Below are 19,573 nucleotides of genomic sequence, written 5' to 3' on the forward strand. Positions count from 1 at the left end.
GTCTGGCAGATAGGGTTATTTGCCAGTGGAAGAGTTCCCAGTGCCGCCAATCTTCTTGGACTATTGACTATTTCATTTACCTCGTTTGTCTTTAACTAGTTCTTTTCAGTTATTGGAACACTCCATACCATGTTGGGTTTCCCTGGTTGCCGATCTCAGAGCTGTATTTCTACCATAGTTTAATACAATAATTAAGAGCATAGTCTTTGGAATAAGTCTAATTTAGGTTTGAATCCTGGCTCCATTACTTACTTGCACTGTGCTAAATTATTTAACTAACCTAAACTTCATTTATGCCATATATAAAATTGGGATAACACCATCTGCTTTATAGAATAAATAAGGATTCAATGATGTAATGAATATAAAGTTCTAATCATAGTAATTGGCACGTATTAAATGCTCAAAAATATTGTTACTTTTATGATAACTATTGGAAAGCTTGTATTTATTCTGCTCACCCCTTTCCTCAGATATTCTGCCCATTTTCATCCCTTCCGTCTAGTATTTGCTCCACTTCCCAGCTGAGGAACACATTTTCAAGTCCCAGAGTTTTTCAGCTTTATCCTTAAAATGGGCCTCGCTATGAGATATAATACTCAGTCCACTCAAAGTCTTCCTTCTCCCCTACCAGCTGAAATTTTACTTTGTTAGATTTTCCCTTAGGTGTTTCATTCTTTTTATTTGTTTACATTATTAGACTGCTAATTAGAGACTCACTTGTGTTAACAATCAACTTCCCCCAAGTCTTAAAAAACCTCTGGCAGGGGAATTGGACTGTCAATTATTCATACATTAGCTCATTGTAGTAAGCGGAATAGTGCCCCGTAAACCCCAAAAGATGTGCATGTTCCAGTTTTCACAACCTGTGAAAATGGTACTTCACGTGGCAAAAAGGAACTTGTCAGATGTGATTAAATTACAAACATTGAGATGGGGAGATTATCCTCGATTCTCCAGGTGGGTCCAGCCTAATCACGTGAGTCCTGAAACGCAGAGAACTATTCCCAGTGGTAGTTAGAGACAGATGTAAGGACACAAGGAGGGATGCTTGAGAAATGCTACATCACTGTCTTTGAAGATGGAGGAAAGGGTCCACAAGCCAAGGAATGGAGGTGGCCTCAAGAAGCTGGAAAAGGCGAGGAAATAACGTCTCTCCTGGACTCTCCAGAAGAAAATGCAGCCCTGCTCACACCTTGGTGATAACCCAGTGAGACCCATATCAGACTTCTGAGCTATAGAAATATCAGAATGAATATAACTGTAGTTGACTCTTGAACCACACAGGGTTAGGGGCACTGGCCCCTGTGAAGTTGAAAATCTGTGTATAACTTTATAGTCGGCCTTCCTTATCTGTGGTTCCACATACATTGATTCAGCCGACCATGGATCATGTAGTACTGTAGTACATGTGCAGTGAGAAAAATGCACGTGTAAGTGAACCTACACAGTTCAAACCTGTGTTGTTCAAGGGTCAACTGTGTATTATATTTCATGTAAGAAGCAGTATAGATTTGTGTTGTTTTAAGGTACCAAATTTGTGGTAATTTGTAATAGAAAACCAGTACACTCAGTATGTTTGGTTCCCACTCGGCATTCATTCCAGTGTTCACAGTAGGCCATATGTTTTTTCTAGAGGAAACTGTTCATAATTGCAAATGATTGCTGACTTAGACAATTTATAATCTAGCAGGCTCTTTGTATGAGGATGGCCTTTGAGTCAGACAGATGGATTTGAGTCTTATCTCCACTTACTCACAGGAGACTTGGGAAGTTTCTCATATATTCTGAGACTCTCCCCTTATTCATACATCAGGAAGAGTGAAATCTATGCCCTTGGTAGTTATGAGGAGTAGTTGAGATAACATGATATCCCCCAAATTATAGTGATTATTATAATAAAGTGAATATGGAGAATTTAGTCTTTTTATTTATAGTACTTATATATTGGGTGTTGTGGAGATTGAATAAATAGTCCATAGGCAAAAAAAGAAAAAAAAATCCATTTGTGTTTAATAATTTTATAATTCAGATCAGAATTGTTCCAAGATCTATCTAAGGTGGTATTTTTGTCCAAAGAAAAATACTACTACAGTTACTTATAAGAAATAAAAATCTAGAAGACAATAGAAAAGTGAATATAAGATGTATATGTAAGCATATAGAAATACAGGGAAAGATTGACTATATTCATAGTGAGGAAATATAAATTAAAAAATTTTTGCACTGGGCTTCATTTTGAGCTTATTGTTACAGCTAGCCATTCATGATATAAGTGCATGAAAGTATATTAGCTACTCCTGATTTTAGGATATGCAAATATGTATTCATGTCCTAACAGTAGCAGTCTTTTTGGACAACAGTGTGAGCATAACCACAGTTTGCTAACTGTTCTCTCCTCATGAATATTATACATGTTGAACCAAATATGCACAGAAATCTCCTGAGTGTATTGGAGCTACTCATGTGCATGTACCTATTTCCACTTAATTTTTGGATGTGATTTTATCAAGCTGGAGACGGGAGGCAGATTACTTCATCATCTTAAACAGATGAAATAATGAACAAATATATCTTCCCATGGTTAGCTCATTGCAGCATTTTAACTCCAAACATTGATTGATGAATACGTTCCCTCCAGTTCTAAAGAAAAATCAGATATGTGTTTGGAAAAGAAGAAGATGTTTACCCTAATAATGATGTCAGATGAGCATTATTTGTATGGAGAGCTAATGCTGAACCCTCATTGTCTGACTTGATTCTTTGTTACTTCCAGCTGAGTTATGTTCATTGTCTGTGACTTATCTTTTTCTCTCATGCCTGTTGAATGGAAAGAAGGGGGGTCTGTGACATATAGACACATGGGACTGGTCTTGCAAAGATCCAAGCTCTAAGCTTCTTTTGCCTGAACCAGTTCCTAGCACTGAGGGCCACAACACCTCCAAGAAGGGACCTCTGATCAGCTGGTTTGTTGATTGGTTTATGTGTCTGAAAATCCATCTGTCAAAAATATTACTGGGCACTGCCTCTGTGCCAGACATTGTTTAGAACTGGAGAAAAAGAAGTGAGTAAAAAAGCGAGGTTTCTAAGCTAGGACAGACCCATCATCTTCCCAGCACATATTGCAATACCCGCAAACAACAAATGAGGGCAATCTTGAGTAAAATATAACTCACTGTCCAATATTAGTAAATTAGGTCAAATGTAAGAGCTTTAAGGTTTAACAGGCTTTCAAGGGGAGGTATGGTTTCTATCCAGATACTCAAATGTCCAAATGTTGTGTTTTTACTATTGTGAAAACACAAGTTTATACTTCTGGCACTTAAGTGTCTTAATCAGCAAAACCCTTAATACAATAGTGATATTTCTACATAATATTTATACTATGAAGACCTGAAATATATCATTTCTGCTTCAATCCACCTCCCCCCTCAAATTCATTCCTCATTCTTTTCTAAATCAGAAACTCAAGTGTTTTTCTTCCATAAAATATAGGAAGAAAACTTTCTGGGGTACATTTTGAAATATGTGCACAAGTTGTAAAAAAGGTAAATACATTTTGATGTACCAGTTTGACACTTCTATAATTTATTCCCAGGGGGTATCAATCTAAGAGATTAAGAAAGATGTATTTTTTTTCTATAAAAAAAATAGAGGAGGAGCAGCAGGAGAGAAGTTTTCCTTTAGTTTGTTCATTTGTTAAATCTTCAGAAAAATTTTTAAAAACTAGTATTTTAAGAAAACTTCTGAAAAGTTTTAGTGTTTCATCAGCAGTGACTGAAATTACCACTTGGATTTTTATGACAAATGAAATTTCTCAATGTATACACAATGTGATTTTTTTTTTTTTTTTGGCAGCCGGCATTCAAATAGAATTTTGCCACATGAGTTTTCTAATGTTACCTTCTAATTCCGTTTGCAATTCCCTTCAAAGGAAAAGGATGGTATTACCTTGTTAAAGGAAAATGTTTAAGATATTTCTACTTAATATTATGTATAAGGACAACTTTTAATTAATGGGTAATGCAGTTTATTCTTTGCTGAGCTTTTTTGTGGAAACAGGTGTGGCTAGGTAGGAATGACAGCACTATTTTTTTAAAAAAACATCTTTATTGGAGTATAATTGCTTTACAATGTTACTTTCTGCTGTATAAAAAAGAGAATCAGCTATATGTATACATATATCCCCACATCCCCTCCCTCTTGCACCTCCCTCCCATCCTCCCTATTCCACCCCTCTAAGTGGTCACAAACCACGGAGCTGATATCCCCTTGCGATGCAGCTGCTTCCAACTAGCTATCTGTTTTATATTTGGTAGTGTATATATGTCAATGCTACTCTCTCACTTTGTCCCAGCTTACCGTTCCCCCTCCCCATGTCCTCAAGTCCATTGTCTATGGGAATGATAGCACTGTTAACTGAAATTCAGATTTCATAAGATAGGATGTCTAAGCACATTATTTAAAACTGTATCTCCTCATTTTTTGGATTATTTTGAATTGTCTAATTTATTTCAATAGAAGTTTTAAAAAAATCTCCAAATGGGGTGAAATATTTAGAAAGGCATTGTTAATAGTGTTAACTGTCCTAATCTTATTAGAATATCATAAGCAGTACAGAATTTAAAAGAACAGCATAAAAATGAAGGACTCACTAAGAAATAATCTTTATTTCCTGATTTAATGATGTAAAGTATTGCACTTTATTATTTCATGTAAAAAATGTAGCCAACAGTAACATACAGATATATAATTTAGTATTTATTATATGCATTTAATAAACTTTTTTTTTTTTTGGCGGTACGCGGGCCTCTCACTGTTGTGGCCTCTCCTGCTGCGGAGCACAGGCTCCGGACGCGCAGGCTCAGCGGCCATGGCTCACGGGCCCAGCCGCTCCGCAGCATGTGGGATCTTCCCGGACCGGGGCACGAACCCGTGTCCCCTGCATCGGCAGGTGGACTCTCAACCACTGCGCCACCAGGGAAGCCCTAATATACATTATTTTTCAACAGCTGTATGTTTGCTGTATGGTACATTCTTAAAAATATGCTGATCATAGTTTGTAAAACAAAAACCTTATAAAACTCAGCAAAATTTGCAAACTGATCAGAAAAGTGTTTTGGGAGACTAGAAAAAATACTTTTTTATTTAATCGTGTTTCAGATCAGAGACTAGAGATGTGGCACCTAAATGTAATGCATGATCCTGGATTTCATCCTGGATAGATAATAGCTACAAAGGACATGACTCTGAGAATTGATGAAATTTTAATATGGACTGTTCATTAAAAAAAATTTCATCAGTATTAAGGTTCCCAACTTTGATCATTGTAATGTGCATTTGTATGAGAATGCTCTTTTCTCAGGACATACAAGCTGAAGTGTTTATAGGTAGAGAGATACAATATCTCAAATGGTTCAGAAAAAAATAGTATACATATACATTTTTAAACATCAGTTTTATATTGAGAACATATGAATGATAAAGTAAATGCTGTAGAATGTAAATAATTAGTGAATCAGGGTAAGAAATATATAGGATTTCTTTTTTATATTTGATAAATTTGTTACATTTTGTAAATTTAAGGTATACAGTGTGTTACTTTGATACATTTATATATTGTAATATGACTGCCATTGAAGCAATATTTATCACATTACATCATTATAGTACAATATTATTGTCTGTATTCACTGTACTGTGCATCAGATCTCTATGGCTTATTTACTACTCCTTACAAGTTTGTAGTTTTAAACACCATCAATTTTAACACGCCACCTCCTATAGCTGGTAACTACCATTTTACTCTCTGTGTTTTACAGGTTTGACTTTTTTAGATTCCACGTATGATTCTCTATTAGTGATATCATATAGTACTTGCCTTTCCCTATCTGACTTACCTTGCTCAGCATAACGTACTCAAGGTCCATCCATGTCGAAAACAAATGGCAGGATATCCTATTTTCTCATGGCTGAATAATATTCCACTGTGTGTATGTGCCACATCTTTTTAATCCATTTATACGGATTTCTTGCAGCTATTCTGTGCATTTCAAATTATATCAAATTAAAAGCTACAAAAATAGAATTTTCACAATTTCAGAGGTCTAAAAGTTTTCAGTAATTGTAGCATTGGTTTGTTAATTAGGCCTTTGGGATTTGGAGCAAAATTTACTTCGTTGCTCACTGCTATCTAGAGGGTCCTGGTTTTAAATATTTCGTTTTTATTATAAAAATTATATACACATTAAAGAAACTTTGGAATGTATAGAAAAGTAGAATTTAAAAGGCATTTGAAAATCTATTGGTCATTTAATTCTTTATAGTTTTTTTTTTTTTTTTTTTTTTGCGGTACGCGGGCCTCTCACTGCTGTGGCCTCTCCCGTTGCGGAGCACAGGCTCCAGACGCGCAGGCTCAGCAGCCATGGCTCACGGGCCCAGCCACTCTGCGGCACGCGGGATCCTCCCGGACCGGGGCACGAACCCGCGTCCCCTGCATCGGCAGGCAGACTTGCAACCACCGCGCCACCAGGGAAGCCCAAATTTATAGTTTTTATACAATAGTCTCTCTCTATATAATCTTTCTAAAACTTGGTATAAATGTCCAGAGGTTATATGTTTTTCTGATGTCAATGTAAAAAAATTAAGGTAAGCAAATAGGTTAACATACTGTTTACGAATTGTCACAATTTATCTTGATGGTCTCCTGTTTACAGGTGAATGTTTTAGATTCACCAGTGCTCCTGTGGAGCTACTGTAACCTTCTCCCTATGCTGTCTATAGTTTTGCTCAAGGCAGCGTATTTGATCACCCATATAATGAACTGAAAACCTCCTATTGCCCAAGTTAATAGCTCTTCATATTTGCCATTTGTCTTCAGGAAGTATTTGCTTCATCTGAAAGTTCCAAGTATCAACTTTGTTTTTAAGCCTTAGCAAAGCAGATTGGGATTCTGGAGGATGCATGGAGGATGTTTCAAGTTGCTCAGAATCAAATTATCATCCAAGATGATTTCTAAACAGTAATATTAAGTAATAGCTTATATTCTTAATGTATCTTTCTAGTTTATGTCTAGCATCTTGAAAAATATAATTTTTATGCATAACTGGTTTGAGAACACAAAGATTTGAGTTGAATGTTATTTTCAACTATACATTCGTATTACAGGTCGATTAATTTATTCTTTTGAGAGATCACTTTTATCATTATCAATTATTTCCTGACTATCCAGTATGTATAAATTACTGTGTTCGGTGCTGAGTATATAAAGAGGTATATAAATCACAGTCCTGTTCTCTAGGAACTTAAAATTTTAAACCATCATAAACTTAAAGTGCCATTCAGTAGATTAACAAAAAGCCCATTATTATTATCTAGTAGTAGTGTGATTTCTACTAATTGCATGTATTCTCTTGTTCTAGGTAGAGAACTTCAGCTTAAATTAATAAAATATTTTTGGAACCAGAAGATTATTTAATCATGCTTTGTGTCCTACAGGAAACAGTTAAATGTAAAAAGCTCTATCCTTAATTTTAGCTTTTTTGAGCTTTAGAAATCGAATCTCTGACTTTCAGTTTTGCTTTCTCTCCATTTTAACACTTTGTATCCCTTATAGAATCTCATGATTTTTCATAATCAAATAAAGTGAAGGCAATTATTAGAGAGGAAGTTTCTCATGGCAGCACTTCACTGTTTGACGTTTGTGAGTTGATCTTGTGATTATTTTGAGCACAGAGGATAAGATGTTATCATAATTTGTCTTCTAACAAATTGCTTTTTATCCGTGAATATTGAAACACTCATTTAACCAACATAACTTAGTATTACCTGTATCAGGAAATATAGAATTGTTTGGAATTACGTCAGTTTACAACCCTGAATCTAGCTATTACTATTTCAGTAGACATAATACCCATTAGCTATTATTTCAGTCCTACCTGAGGAAGATAATGGGCTTCTCTGTGGTATGTCCTGTACTCATGATCGTATTTTATAGCCCAGTATACACTGGGTCTTTTGCAATTTTAATCTAGGTTGGGAAATAAAAATATAAAACCATAGTCTTACTTTAGAGAGTTCACAGTTTATTTGGGTTCAGCATATGGATGTGTGGAACTCTAGCAGTAAGCACAGCAGAGGGACACAGGCAATTAAAGATAGTCATAACGGCTTGGAGCAGCAGGAAGGGAAGTGAACAGAGACTGAGTGGATCAGGTGTGAAAAGTTCTCTGTGTTGGTGTGGAGCTCGAGGTGATAGAGAATAATGGTGAAGAGAATAATGGGGCAGGGTAGTTGCATTTGGACAACAGACTGTCTGAGATTCTTAGTGTTCCTGAATTCCACCTCCCATTCTCTGCTTCAACAGGTTGAATCTAAACAAGTAACAGTCTCTCCAGTAAATCAGAATTGGGGGATATTGTGATCGCTATGAAAGAACCTTGGTTTATGCGCAAGAAAATATGCCAATGTAGAGGGGGCCATAACTAGGAAAAAGATAGATGTGCCACAAAATTGGATTAGTGAAAGAAATGTATATCTTTCTCTCATATGCAGAAATGGTATATAAGTCTGATTTAGGAATAAGATTTTCTAGTAAAAGAAAGAAGGAAAGAAAAGAGAGTCTAATTAAAAAATATATATATATATTGAATTTAATTATATACATTTAATATACACAAAATAAATTTCACAGAGAATGTACTCCATTTTTAATTGCAGGAGAAAGTTTTTTCTTTTTTAATCCTTGGATATGTCTTATGAAAAGGAAACAAATAACTAAACCCAAATGTTTAGAGTGTTGCAGAATGCCTTATGGGTCTTTGACAATACTCTAAAAATATCAGTTGTTGAATTTGGCAAAGTCTGAGAAGAGAAACTGTTTTGCCTTTTGTTTTTTCCTAACACGAAATTAAGGTTTTTCCTTTGGTGATGACTTAAAGCTCATTGAGCTTTAGATAGTTTGATCAGCCTAGTTTATTAGAGCATCTCACCATACTGTGATTTGGTTACAATCTGTATAATAAGGAACTGGAGAGAGTTCTACTCATTATTTTTTTAAATATAATTTAATTTATTTTTTATTTTGGCTGTGCCATATGGCATGCGAGATCTTAGTTCCTTGAACAGGGATGGAACCTGTGCCTCCTGCAGTGGAAACGCAGACTCCTAACCACTGGACCACCAGGGAATTCCCCGGGTTCTACTCTTTAAATGTGATAGTTTAAACTGGGAGTAATTCATTGCATTGTCTACTATCTTTAGGAAACGGATTAGACATGTATTGTAAAGGAAAGAAAAGGACCACAGGCAAGAATAAACTACTTCTGCAGAGTAATTTGCTTTGTAAACATGTAGGAAAGTGTTTAACAACGTAATTAGAGTTGTCTGTGAGATCTACTAGTCCTAGGCTTGCTGACCTCTCTAAGTCCAGCTTATGGTCAGCATGTTCTTCACATCTAGGGGACACCATTCAAATTGTATTCTGTATGACTTTGGCACTTAGAAGCCATCTTTTGTGTGTGTGTGTCCTGTATCACAAACTCTGGATGTACCTCAGATTTTAGCTACCTGTTGGGTTCAGAAGGACTATTTCATAAAACAAAGATTTTCTGTACATACTTTTTCTTTACTGCTTTAACTTTTGTTGTGGTTCTGTTTATGGTAGTTGGTTTATTTGAAGAGTGTTTGCACTTGTTAGGAATCACCGTCCTTTGTTACAAATGTCCAGTGTCTGTAAAACCATTACTTTTTAAATATTTTGCCCATTTTTTCATCATTTCTGATGAAAAAGTAAATTCAATCCCCATTCTTCCATCTTGGCCCGAAGGGGAAATCCTGACCTCTGTCTCCCACATCTGTTCTTAGAGCCCTTGACATTTTTGTCAGCCTCATCAGACCATCTGAATCCTGGACAATTTTCTTAATCTTTCTCAGTACAGTGACTCTTTCTGGCTTCACCTATATGACTCTCCACTTTTTACTCAAGAGTTTGTTAATTCATTGTTTTCTTAGTAACCTAGGTTTTCATACTTTATAGATTTTGATTTGTGTGCCTGTTATTCCTCGTTTGTATCTATATTACATACCTGTTTTTCACCCTTTCACATGCCGCTTAGCCCTACCTCTTACTCTAGCCATTGCCGTGACTATTTTCTGAAAGCTTTGAACAGCTTTGCATAAGTACGTTTGTACTACTCTTTGCCTCAGACTGGCACCTCAGACCATACTTCTGACTTTCTGTTCTGCTGTGGGCACCACTGAAGTAATTTTTCAGGGTGCAGGAACCTGCTCTGGGCTCCTGAGTCCGTAACCCAGAAATGTGTGGAAATTAATGACTCTGGTGGCCACCCTTGACCAATGAGTAAGGTTGATGATGGGAAATGTTTTCCTGTTTAATCCCTTAGATTGACTCGTACGCAGGACGCCCCTGGAAGACTGAGCACTGGCTACCCTGAGGGAGTAAAGGCAGCAGCTCCGTTTCACAGCCTCGTATTGGGTTTCCTTCTCCCCAGCAATGCCATTGTCACAATCCTCTTTATTTTCTCCCCTCGACTGCTTTATCCTCCCCATTCGTTTCTGTGCTACTGAAAATTGTAGAAAATAAAAAACTCTCTTGACTAGATTTCCCAGTAGATCATACCATCTTATCCAGACTGGGTTCATTTTCTGCCAGGTGATCCAACTGGTCATCTTGTGTTTAACTGCTGCCTTAATCTTTCATGTCTTCATACTCAAAACTGGCCACCTTCACACATATTCTTACCTGAGCTGTTAAGAAGTATAAGACTTTACAAGATTAGCTTCCACATTTTCTTTCTTCAATACATCAAAATGATTTTGAACTGATTCCTCCTCTCTATAAAAAATACTTAAAATATCTTTAATATACCTCTACTTTCTAGTGTTAAAAAAGTGACATCAATTATTAGAGTTAATTTCCCCAACTATGCTCTTGATTACCTCCAATCCTAACTTCTCACGTCTTTACCAATCTTCTCAATCTTTTTTTAATTTCCAGTGCCTCCTTTTGCTGACTATAGCTATGTTCAGATCTCACCTGTAATGGAAGAAAACAAAACACAAAACCAAAATCCTTTTTTTTGACCCCATTATTATTATACCTATTAACCATGAGCTTTTCTTGCCTTTTGTATTCAATGGAACATTTACTGAAACAGTATTCTATTTTATTACATATTTATTCCTTAAGCCCTGACAACCTAATTTCAATCTCTACCACTCTCCAGAAACTACTGTCTTAAATGTCAGTGAAGGATGAAATAATCATTAAACCTCGTAGTCTTTCCTCAGGCATCCTCTCTGATCACATTCCAGCATGTTCCAGTAAATTCCAGTTTTCTTCTCTGACATTGTGAAAACTTCTACCTATTTAACTTCTTCCTCTTTGCAGTTCCTGATCAATACCTTATCTACTCCCAGAGTTCTCTGTAAGTTCTTTCACGGACACTGATTCTTCTCCCACACTCCATTCTTGTATTATTTCTCATTTCTTATTGTATATTTCTCCTGCACAATGAATTGGATGTCAAATTTAACTTATCTGCAATGGAGCTTGTCATTCCCACTGACTCCCTTCATATCTCAGCTGTTTCTTGTAACTTCCTTGTTTTTGATTAGTAGTGCCTTTCTTTAAGACACCAGTGGATTCCTAATTCCTCTTTGCATCTCCCATATTTGGAGAAGAGAAAGCAAGGCACTGTGATTTACATACACTATCTCATTTAATCCCCACAGCAATTCATATTTCATATATAAATAAAGTAAGACCCGAAGTGGTAGGGTGAGTTGCCTAATGTTTCAGAGCTGTCTAGGGATGGGAACCATGTCTGCTGGACCCTGAAATTCATATGCTTTTCAGTGTGTAACAGAATGAAGACTCTTAAACAGCAGTGTATCCTGAATCAACAAAGAAATATTCAATTATGTTTGCTATTGTATTTATTAAGGACGGAATGAAGACAAAAATATATCTTAGAAAGACTGTGAACCTTCAACAAGAGATGAAAGTAATAAAGATTTTCTGTTAGACTTTGTGTTATTAAAATGGTGTTAACCAGAATAACTTCTTTCCCAAATTCCTCAATCAAAGTTACGTTATATACTGAGCTGTATGGTTGTATTATATACTAAACTGGGTATATATTTACTAATATCTTTCATGTTGAGGTCAGGGTTAGAAATAGGTTTGGGTTTATTTTTTTAAGTATGTATTATTAATTAGATATTTATCAATGCTAAACTCAACTCAACATTTAAAGAGAATTCTTACCTCTTGGGCTTCAGAGCTACGTTAAGTTGGATAACTGAGACAGAAGAATCTAAAGTTAAAGGGAGATCAGTAGCAGCAGTTAGATTATAGTGTGGAAATGTCCTATAGGTGTGCAGAGTGGGAAATTACGTGAGAGCCTGTAAGTATGGATTGTATTCTGGGCAAATGATGCATCCTCATCAGGCAATTGCGCACTGAACAACTGTCGATTAAGTACCATTTTATCCAATTTAGACCTAATGAACTTGGTAGACGAGATCCCTGCTGGATTAAGGAGCAGTCAGAGTCTTATTTTGGGTTCTGTGCCATCTAGGTCAAGAAGTTTCCAAAGTGTTGTGTATATTTACTTGGTACAAGAATGACACAACTTTCTTATCCTTCCTTCTGTTAATCCCTTAACAAATATTTATGGAATATTATTTGTGCTGTAGGGAGTTTCCATTGGTGAGTGGTAGATAGTGAAATAAAAGACTTAGAAAACTGTTCCTTGCCTCTGAGGAGTTTTAGTTCCATTTTTGCTAGTTTTCCTGAATTAGTCTGAATGACAGTTTTTTTTCTAATCAAAAGGATAAAAAGAATTTTGTTTGAGTCTAAAGACAAAGTAACTCCTCTAGCAAGAAGATTGATGAAAGGTCTTTAATAAGAGGGAAAAGGAATGAAGACGTGAGGATGTGTTTTGACTCTGTACTCAGTCTCACCTACCTCAGAGGTGCAATGACACTGGTTTTATTTGGAACTTTCAGGAAGGGGTCCGGATCACCATTTTGCAGGAAATGCGAAGGATGTGTCAGAAGAAGCCCATGTCTGCCTGCCCTGCAGGGAGGGCTGCCCCTACTGTGCTGATGACAGCCCCTGCTTTGTCCAGGAGGATAAGTACTTGCGACTTGCTATCATCTCCTTCCAAGCCCTGTGTGTGCTGCTCGACTGCGTGAGCATGCTGGTGCTCTACCGCTTTCGCAAAGCAAAGGTAAACCCAGGTACCCTGGTTACCTTTCTTTTTATTATGAAAGGTACCTTTCTTTTTATTCTGGACTGATCTCTTCTTTCCTTTTTTTTTTTTTTTTTACATCTTTATTGGAGTATAATTGCTTTACAATGGTGTGTTAGTTTCTGCTTTATAACAAAGTGAATCAGTTATACGTATACATATGTTCCCATATCTCTTCCCTCTTGCGTCTCCCTCCCTCCCACCCTCCCTATCCCACCCCTCCAGGTGGTCACAGAGCACCGAGCTGATCTCCCTGTGCTATGCAACTGCTTCCCACTAGCTATCTGTTTTACGTTTGGTAGCGTATATATGTCCATGCCACTCTCTCACTTTGTCACAGCTTACCCTTCCCCCTCCTCATATCCTCAAGTCCATTCTCTAGTAGGTCTGTGTCTTTATTCCTGCCTTACCCCTAGGTTCTTCATGACATTTTTCTTTTTTCTTAAATTCCATAAATATGTGTTAGCATACTGTATCTGTCTTTCTCTTTCTGACTTACTTCACTCTGTATGACAGACTCTAGGTCCATCCACCTCATTACAGATAGCTCAATTTCGTTGCTTTTTATGGCTGAGTAATATTCCATTGTATATATGTGCCACATCTTCTTTATCCATTCATCCGATGATGGACACTTAGGTTGTTTCCATCTCCTGGATATTGTAAATAGAGCTGCAATGAACATTTTGGTACATGACTCTTTTTGAATTATGGTTTTCTCAGGGTATATGCCCAGTAGTGGGATTGCTGGGTCATATGGTAGTTCTATTTGTAGTTTTTTAAGGAACCTCCATACTGTTCTCCATAGTGGCTGTACCAATTCACATTCCACCAGCAGTGCAAGAGTGTTCCCTTTTGTCCACACCCTCTCCAGCATTTACTGTTTCTAGATTTTTTGATGATGGCCATTCTGACTGGTGTGAGATGATATCTCATAAGCAGAAGTCTTTCTATAATATGATTGGACTAGAGTGTGAAAGCTATATTCTTCAGCTTCGCAGGAGAAATAGGAATTGAAAATGTGAAACTTTATTGTAACGTTTTCTTCTACAGAGTGTTTCTCCCTGTTTACCCTGAAGCTCAAGTACCTCATTGCCTTAAAGGACTCTTTTACATCATCTCTTCAGACTCTAGAAGAACTTATTTTGCCAGTTCCCAATATATTGTTAATTTTTTCCTAGGTAGAAAGCTTTATGATATTTATTGTATTTCATTTTAATTTCTCTTAGCCATATTTGAAGAGGGTAAATGGACTCATCTGTTTCTGAGCACATTCTACTTTGAAGAATGAATTTATTCATGACCATACATATGGTCTTGCATCAGTATCCCAGAATGATAGTGGTCCTGCACAGAGCTTATATGGCTTTTGAGAGAGGCTGTCCTTTGGTTCTGTTCTGAGGAATCAGAGAGTAGTATAACCATTTGTATGCTTCTGAGTTGGGGGTGGACGAAATACCAAAATATTCAGGGCAAAGCTATCTGGGGAGCTGTCTTTAGTTGGTCACCCAATTAACTGTATGCAGCTGGTGTTGTGTCAGATTTGTGGTTCTGTTGCTTTCAGAAGCGTATTTGTGCCATTGAAAAGAAAAACAAAACTTGAAGTTTCCACCTTTTCTGAATTTGTATGACCCCTTCGTGTTAGCACAGTTGTAGAGATTGGTTTAGATTACAGAACTCATTGAAAGTATAAAGTGTTCCCATTAGAAATTAAAAAAAGAAAACAACTCTCTGTGAATGGCATGTGTTACAAAGCCTCAAATTAACATTAAAAAAAACCCACCTCTTTTGAGATTCTAGGAGAATGTATCCATTATGTTAATGTTATAGACTTTAATAGTTATTTTAAATAGTTTCATTAACAGAAGCATACAACAAATTAGAATCAAACTTTGTATCAGCAAGAAAGGTGCAAACTGGCAAATTGCTCTTCATTTAACCAATACTTGTCATTCTTTTGCAACAAAATATGTATTATATGTTAGATTGTATATATAATAAAGTAGCTGGCCAATGGAATTGGGAAATATCTAACCACTGTTACCTAGATAAAGTTAATTGCTTATTAAAAAGCCTATCACTGGCAGAGCAGGTAGAATTGAAAGGTCTATTTAATAAACTGCTCTGAAGTATCTCTATATAATGTAATTCATTTACACAGTGGATACCACAAAATTCTTTATGAATTTTAATTGATTTTAATCATTAATGATTGTTGTGCTAAATTGAGTTAGTGATATATGACGGTAGAATATTACACAGGATATTAAGAAACTAAGATAGTGCTTGCTAGACCAATGTCTTAATCTATGGTAATGTTACTTAACATTTCTAAAGTTATTAACCTTTTGAATTTCTCTGCACCTTCATATGAAATGCTGCTTTACAGGGCTATCATGAGAATAGATATCTTTACATGTCGTTTGGTGAAATTTCTGTAGATACAAAGTAGTTGGAATACGTAAATTAGACATTATCTAGTTTTAAGATGGTCACCTTTTGAAGAATCAGTTGGTTTTCACAGAATGTGACATAAGGGGGAGATATTTTTAGGAAAGAAGTTTAAAAAGTCAGTGAACATAGGTCTCACATGTTCACTGTTTCATGAAATTTTATCTTCCTATTTCAATTACCAAAAGCAATGGATTAATTGTAAAAGCGATAAACCATTTCCAGGATAGAGATGGCATGTTTAGGGCATGTAGACTTTGGCTTTGCCTTTTAAAGTTTTCACATGTCTTTGCAACATTTCTTTGGATTAAGCAAAAAACTGATGACCCCTCTTGGAGCAAAGTTGATGTTTTCCTTATGAGTTTCCCATTACATTCTTTACCCACTGATAATTAAAAGAACAAAAACCACATAATCGGTCAGTGTACATCTATTCTGACAAAAGAGGAAAAAACCTTAGTAGCAATATAGAAGTAACATTGCGGACAAGTGTGCAGACTCTGGAACCAGATAATTTAGTCTAATTATGAGTATTTTAAGTTAAATGAGGTTTGCTCATGCCTAAAATACCAACTCTGCAGTTGGTAGGTACCAACAATCATTGGTCGAAGGTTAGTTTAACATTTTATCATTTTAAACAACACAAACTAGATTCTGCTATATTTTGGGGTGAGGCTGGTGATACAGTGCCACAAAGAGTAAATTAAATTTTACTCTGCACAAACATTTAGAGACATAACTATATACATTTTCCTTTGTGCCCTGGGTTAAAGATTAAATCTGTCAATAAACTGTGAGTGATTTTAAACCCAGTAAGTTCTTCTAAAGCAACAGCAATTTTTACAACAGTATTTTAAAGATTCTGAATATTAAATATTTGGAACTTATTTCTATTTTTATTTTTTTTACCAAATATTATGACAAGTCACATCTTTTTCTATTAGCTATTTTGAAGAGAGAGCATAGTTTCTTACAGCTTAATAATGTGAAGTGTTAGTACAATTTATTTTCAAGTGAAAATTTGAAAGAAGGTACACTGGAACAGCAGCTTATTCCACTTCTGAAAATAATCTTTTGCTTGATTTATTCTTAGTAAATTTTAGCATGTTTGGTTTGAGGTTAGTGGTTTGGAAAAAATAGTGATAGTCATTTTTTAAAGTGAACATACTGCAGTTTGTATTTTCCCTTCCAGGCCTGTAATAGTTCTTTTTTTAAATTAGAAATTAATTGACAGGTGATTTTATAACTGCTCATTTTTGGTTTGGAAAATCAGATGTGTTAATGTAGAGTGTGGCTGAAATTCTACTAGGCTAATTATGATGTTTTATTGCTTTTTTTGTTGAAAAAAAGGGAGATGTATTACTTTTTTATTGTGGTATAATATACGTAACATAAAACTTACCATTTTCTACCATCTTTAAGTGTACAATTAAGTGGCATTAAGTACATTCACATCACTGTGCAACCATCACCACTATTCATTTCCAGAACTTTTGCATCATCCCAAACCAAACTCTGTAACCATTAAACAGTTCCCTATTCCCCTAATCCCTGGTAACCTTTATTCTACTTTCTGCCCCTATAAATTTGTTTTTTCAGAGTACCTCATATATAAGTGGATACACTATTTGTCCTTTTGTTTTTGGCTTATTTCACCTAGCATAATGTTTTAAAGGTTTACCTATGTTTTAGCATGTATCAGAATTTCATTTCTTTTAATTGATGAATAATATTCCATTGTGTGTATTTACCACATTTCATTTATCTGTTGAAAGAGTTGTTTCTACCTTTTGGTTATTGTAAATAATGCTATTGTGAACATTGGTGTACAAGTATTTGGTTGAGTCCCCGATTTCAGTTATTTGTATATAACCTAGGAGTAGAATTGTTGAATCACACAGTCATTCTGTGTTTAACTTTTTGAGGAACTACCCAACTGTTTTCCACAGAGGCCAGACCATTTGATATTTTCACCAACAATTCATGAGGATTCCAATTCCTTCACATCCTCACTAATACTTGTTATTTTCTGTTTTTGTTTTTGTTTTATAATAGCCATCCTAATGAATCTGAAGTGAATTCTCATTGTGGTTTTGATTTGCATTTTCCTAGATATTAGTGGCAGTTGAGCATCTTTTCATGTGCTTATTGGTATATCTTCTTTGCAGAAATGTCTCTTCAGGTCTTTTGTTCACTTTTGAATTGGTTGTTCATTGCTGAGTTGTAGGAGTTCTTTATGTATTCTGAATATTACACTTATCACATAGATGATTTGCAAATATTTTCTCCCATCCTATGGGTTGTCTTTTCATTCTCTTGATAGTGTCCTTTGATGCCCCAAAGTTTTAAATTTTGATAAAGTCCAGTTTACCTACGTTTTCTTTGGTTGCCTGTACTTTTGGTGTCATATCTGAGAAATCATTGCCAAAGCGAATACCATGAAGCTTTCCTGCTGTGTTTTTTTTCTAGGATTTTAATAGTTTTAGGCCTTTTATCAGACTTCAATCCATTTTTAGTTAATTTTTGTTTATGTTGTAAGTTAAGGGCCCAACTCCATTCTTTTGCATTTGGATGCCTAGTTTTCTCAGCACTATTTGTTGAAGAGAATATCTTTTCCCCCTTGTGTGGTCTTGGCACTCTTATCAAAGATCATTTTACCACACACATGTGCGTTTATTTCTGGGCTCTCTATGCTGTTCCATTTGGTCTATGCCTTTATGTCAGGATCACACTGTTTTGATTACTGTAGCTTTGTAGTAAGTTTTGAAATTAGGAAGTGTGAGGCCTCCAAATTTATTCTTCTTCTCAAGGTCGTTTTGGGTCCCTTAAGATTCATGGAATTTTCATGAATTTTAGGATGTGTTTTTCTGTTTATGGGAGGGAGGTGCAGCATAAGCCATGAAAAGGAGTAGAATGGTTAGAAACCAGGAGCTAGTGCCTTCAGTGCGGCTAGCTATAGGGGCATTTATGGAAGTTCCATAGTGGTTTACAAGTTTTTTTCTTAAACCTTGTTCTAATACTGGCTAACTACTACACTCGACGTAAGATGATGTTGTATATTTCTGGCAATTTATGGTAGACAATATTTCCCTCAATTTCCATTTTCCTGAGGGCTACAATGTTGATCTTCACTCTCACCAGACATTTTAACTCTACTGAACTAATAAAATGTCACACAGTATCACAACAATAATATTTCACTCCCCTTTACTGAATATGAATGAGAAATTTGGTACTTTTATTTTTCCTCATTTCCCCCTTCCCATTTTATTAACATTTAATCTATGATTAATTTGCATCAATTTTCAGTAAGACCCATCATTAGTTTCAAAGGAAAAGCACTTCTTTAATATATTTTGGCTCTCACTACATTTAAATTTATCATTTAATCTTCTTCCTAGATGTTTATTTGGTTTAGTTACTTATCATAAGACCTTTCCAAATGTGGTTTTTTGTCTTTAAATTCTGACTTTTGACTAATCTTTTATCATTATTAGATATCTATATCTTCAAATAGTTTGTTTGGAAAACGGTAGTTTTGTACCTATGTTACATCTGAACTCCCACCCACCGACTGTGGCTTTTACAGGACATCCCCTTGGCTAGGGGGAGCACTTGGGGATTACTGTCTTTTTCTTTTAAAGCTCTACTATTGCTGCTTCATTTATCTTTTAGAACTGAACATTTTGGACAATTTCCAGGATTGCCCACTTTTTGTCTCTTATGGAACAAAATCTCCCATCTGAATGCTTATTGACTTCTTTCTTTACTTTTACCATCATAATATGGTCCTTCATTGCGTTTGCAAAAAATATGATCCAAACTCTCAAATTTCAGACTGAGCT

General features: G+C 35.7%; 1 protein-coding gene across 1 annotated transcript in view; it reads left to right on the top strand.

The window, feature by feature from the left end:
- The window catches only part of GPR158 (G protein-coupled receptor 158), a 316,868-nt gene that overhangs the window by 152,701 nt on the left and 144,594 nt on the right, over nucleotides 1-19,573 (top strand). The window contains exon 4 of the mRNA XM_065872293.1: nucleotides 13,033-13,256. Within this exon, the coding sequence (XP_065728365.1) occupies nucleotides 13,033-13,256 (224 nt within the window). The remainder of the gene's footprint in view (nucleotides 1-13,032; nucleotides 13,257-19,573) is intronic.

Source organism: Phocoena phocoena, chromosome 2 (assembly GCF_963924675.1).
Source record: "Phocoena phocoena chromosome 2, mPhoPho1.1, whole genome shotgun sequence".
In the NCBI taxonomy this organism is placed as follows: Eukaryota; Metazoa; Chordata; class Mammalia; order Artiodactyla; family Phocoenidae; genus Phocoena; species Phocoena phocoena.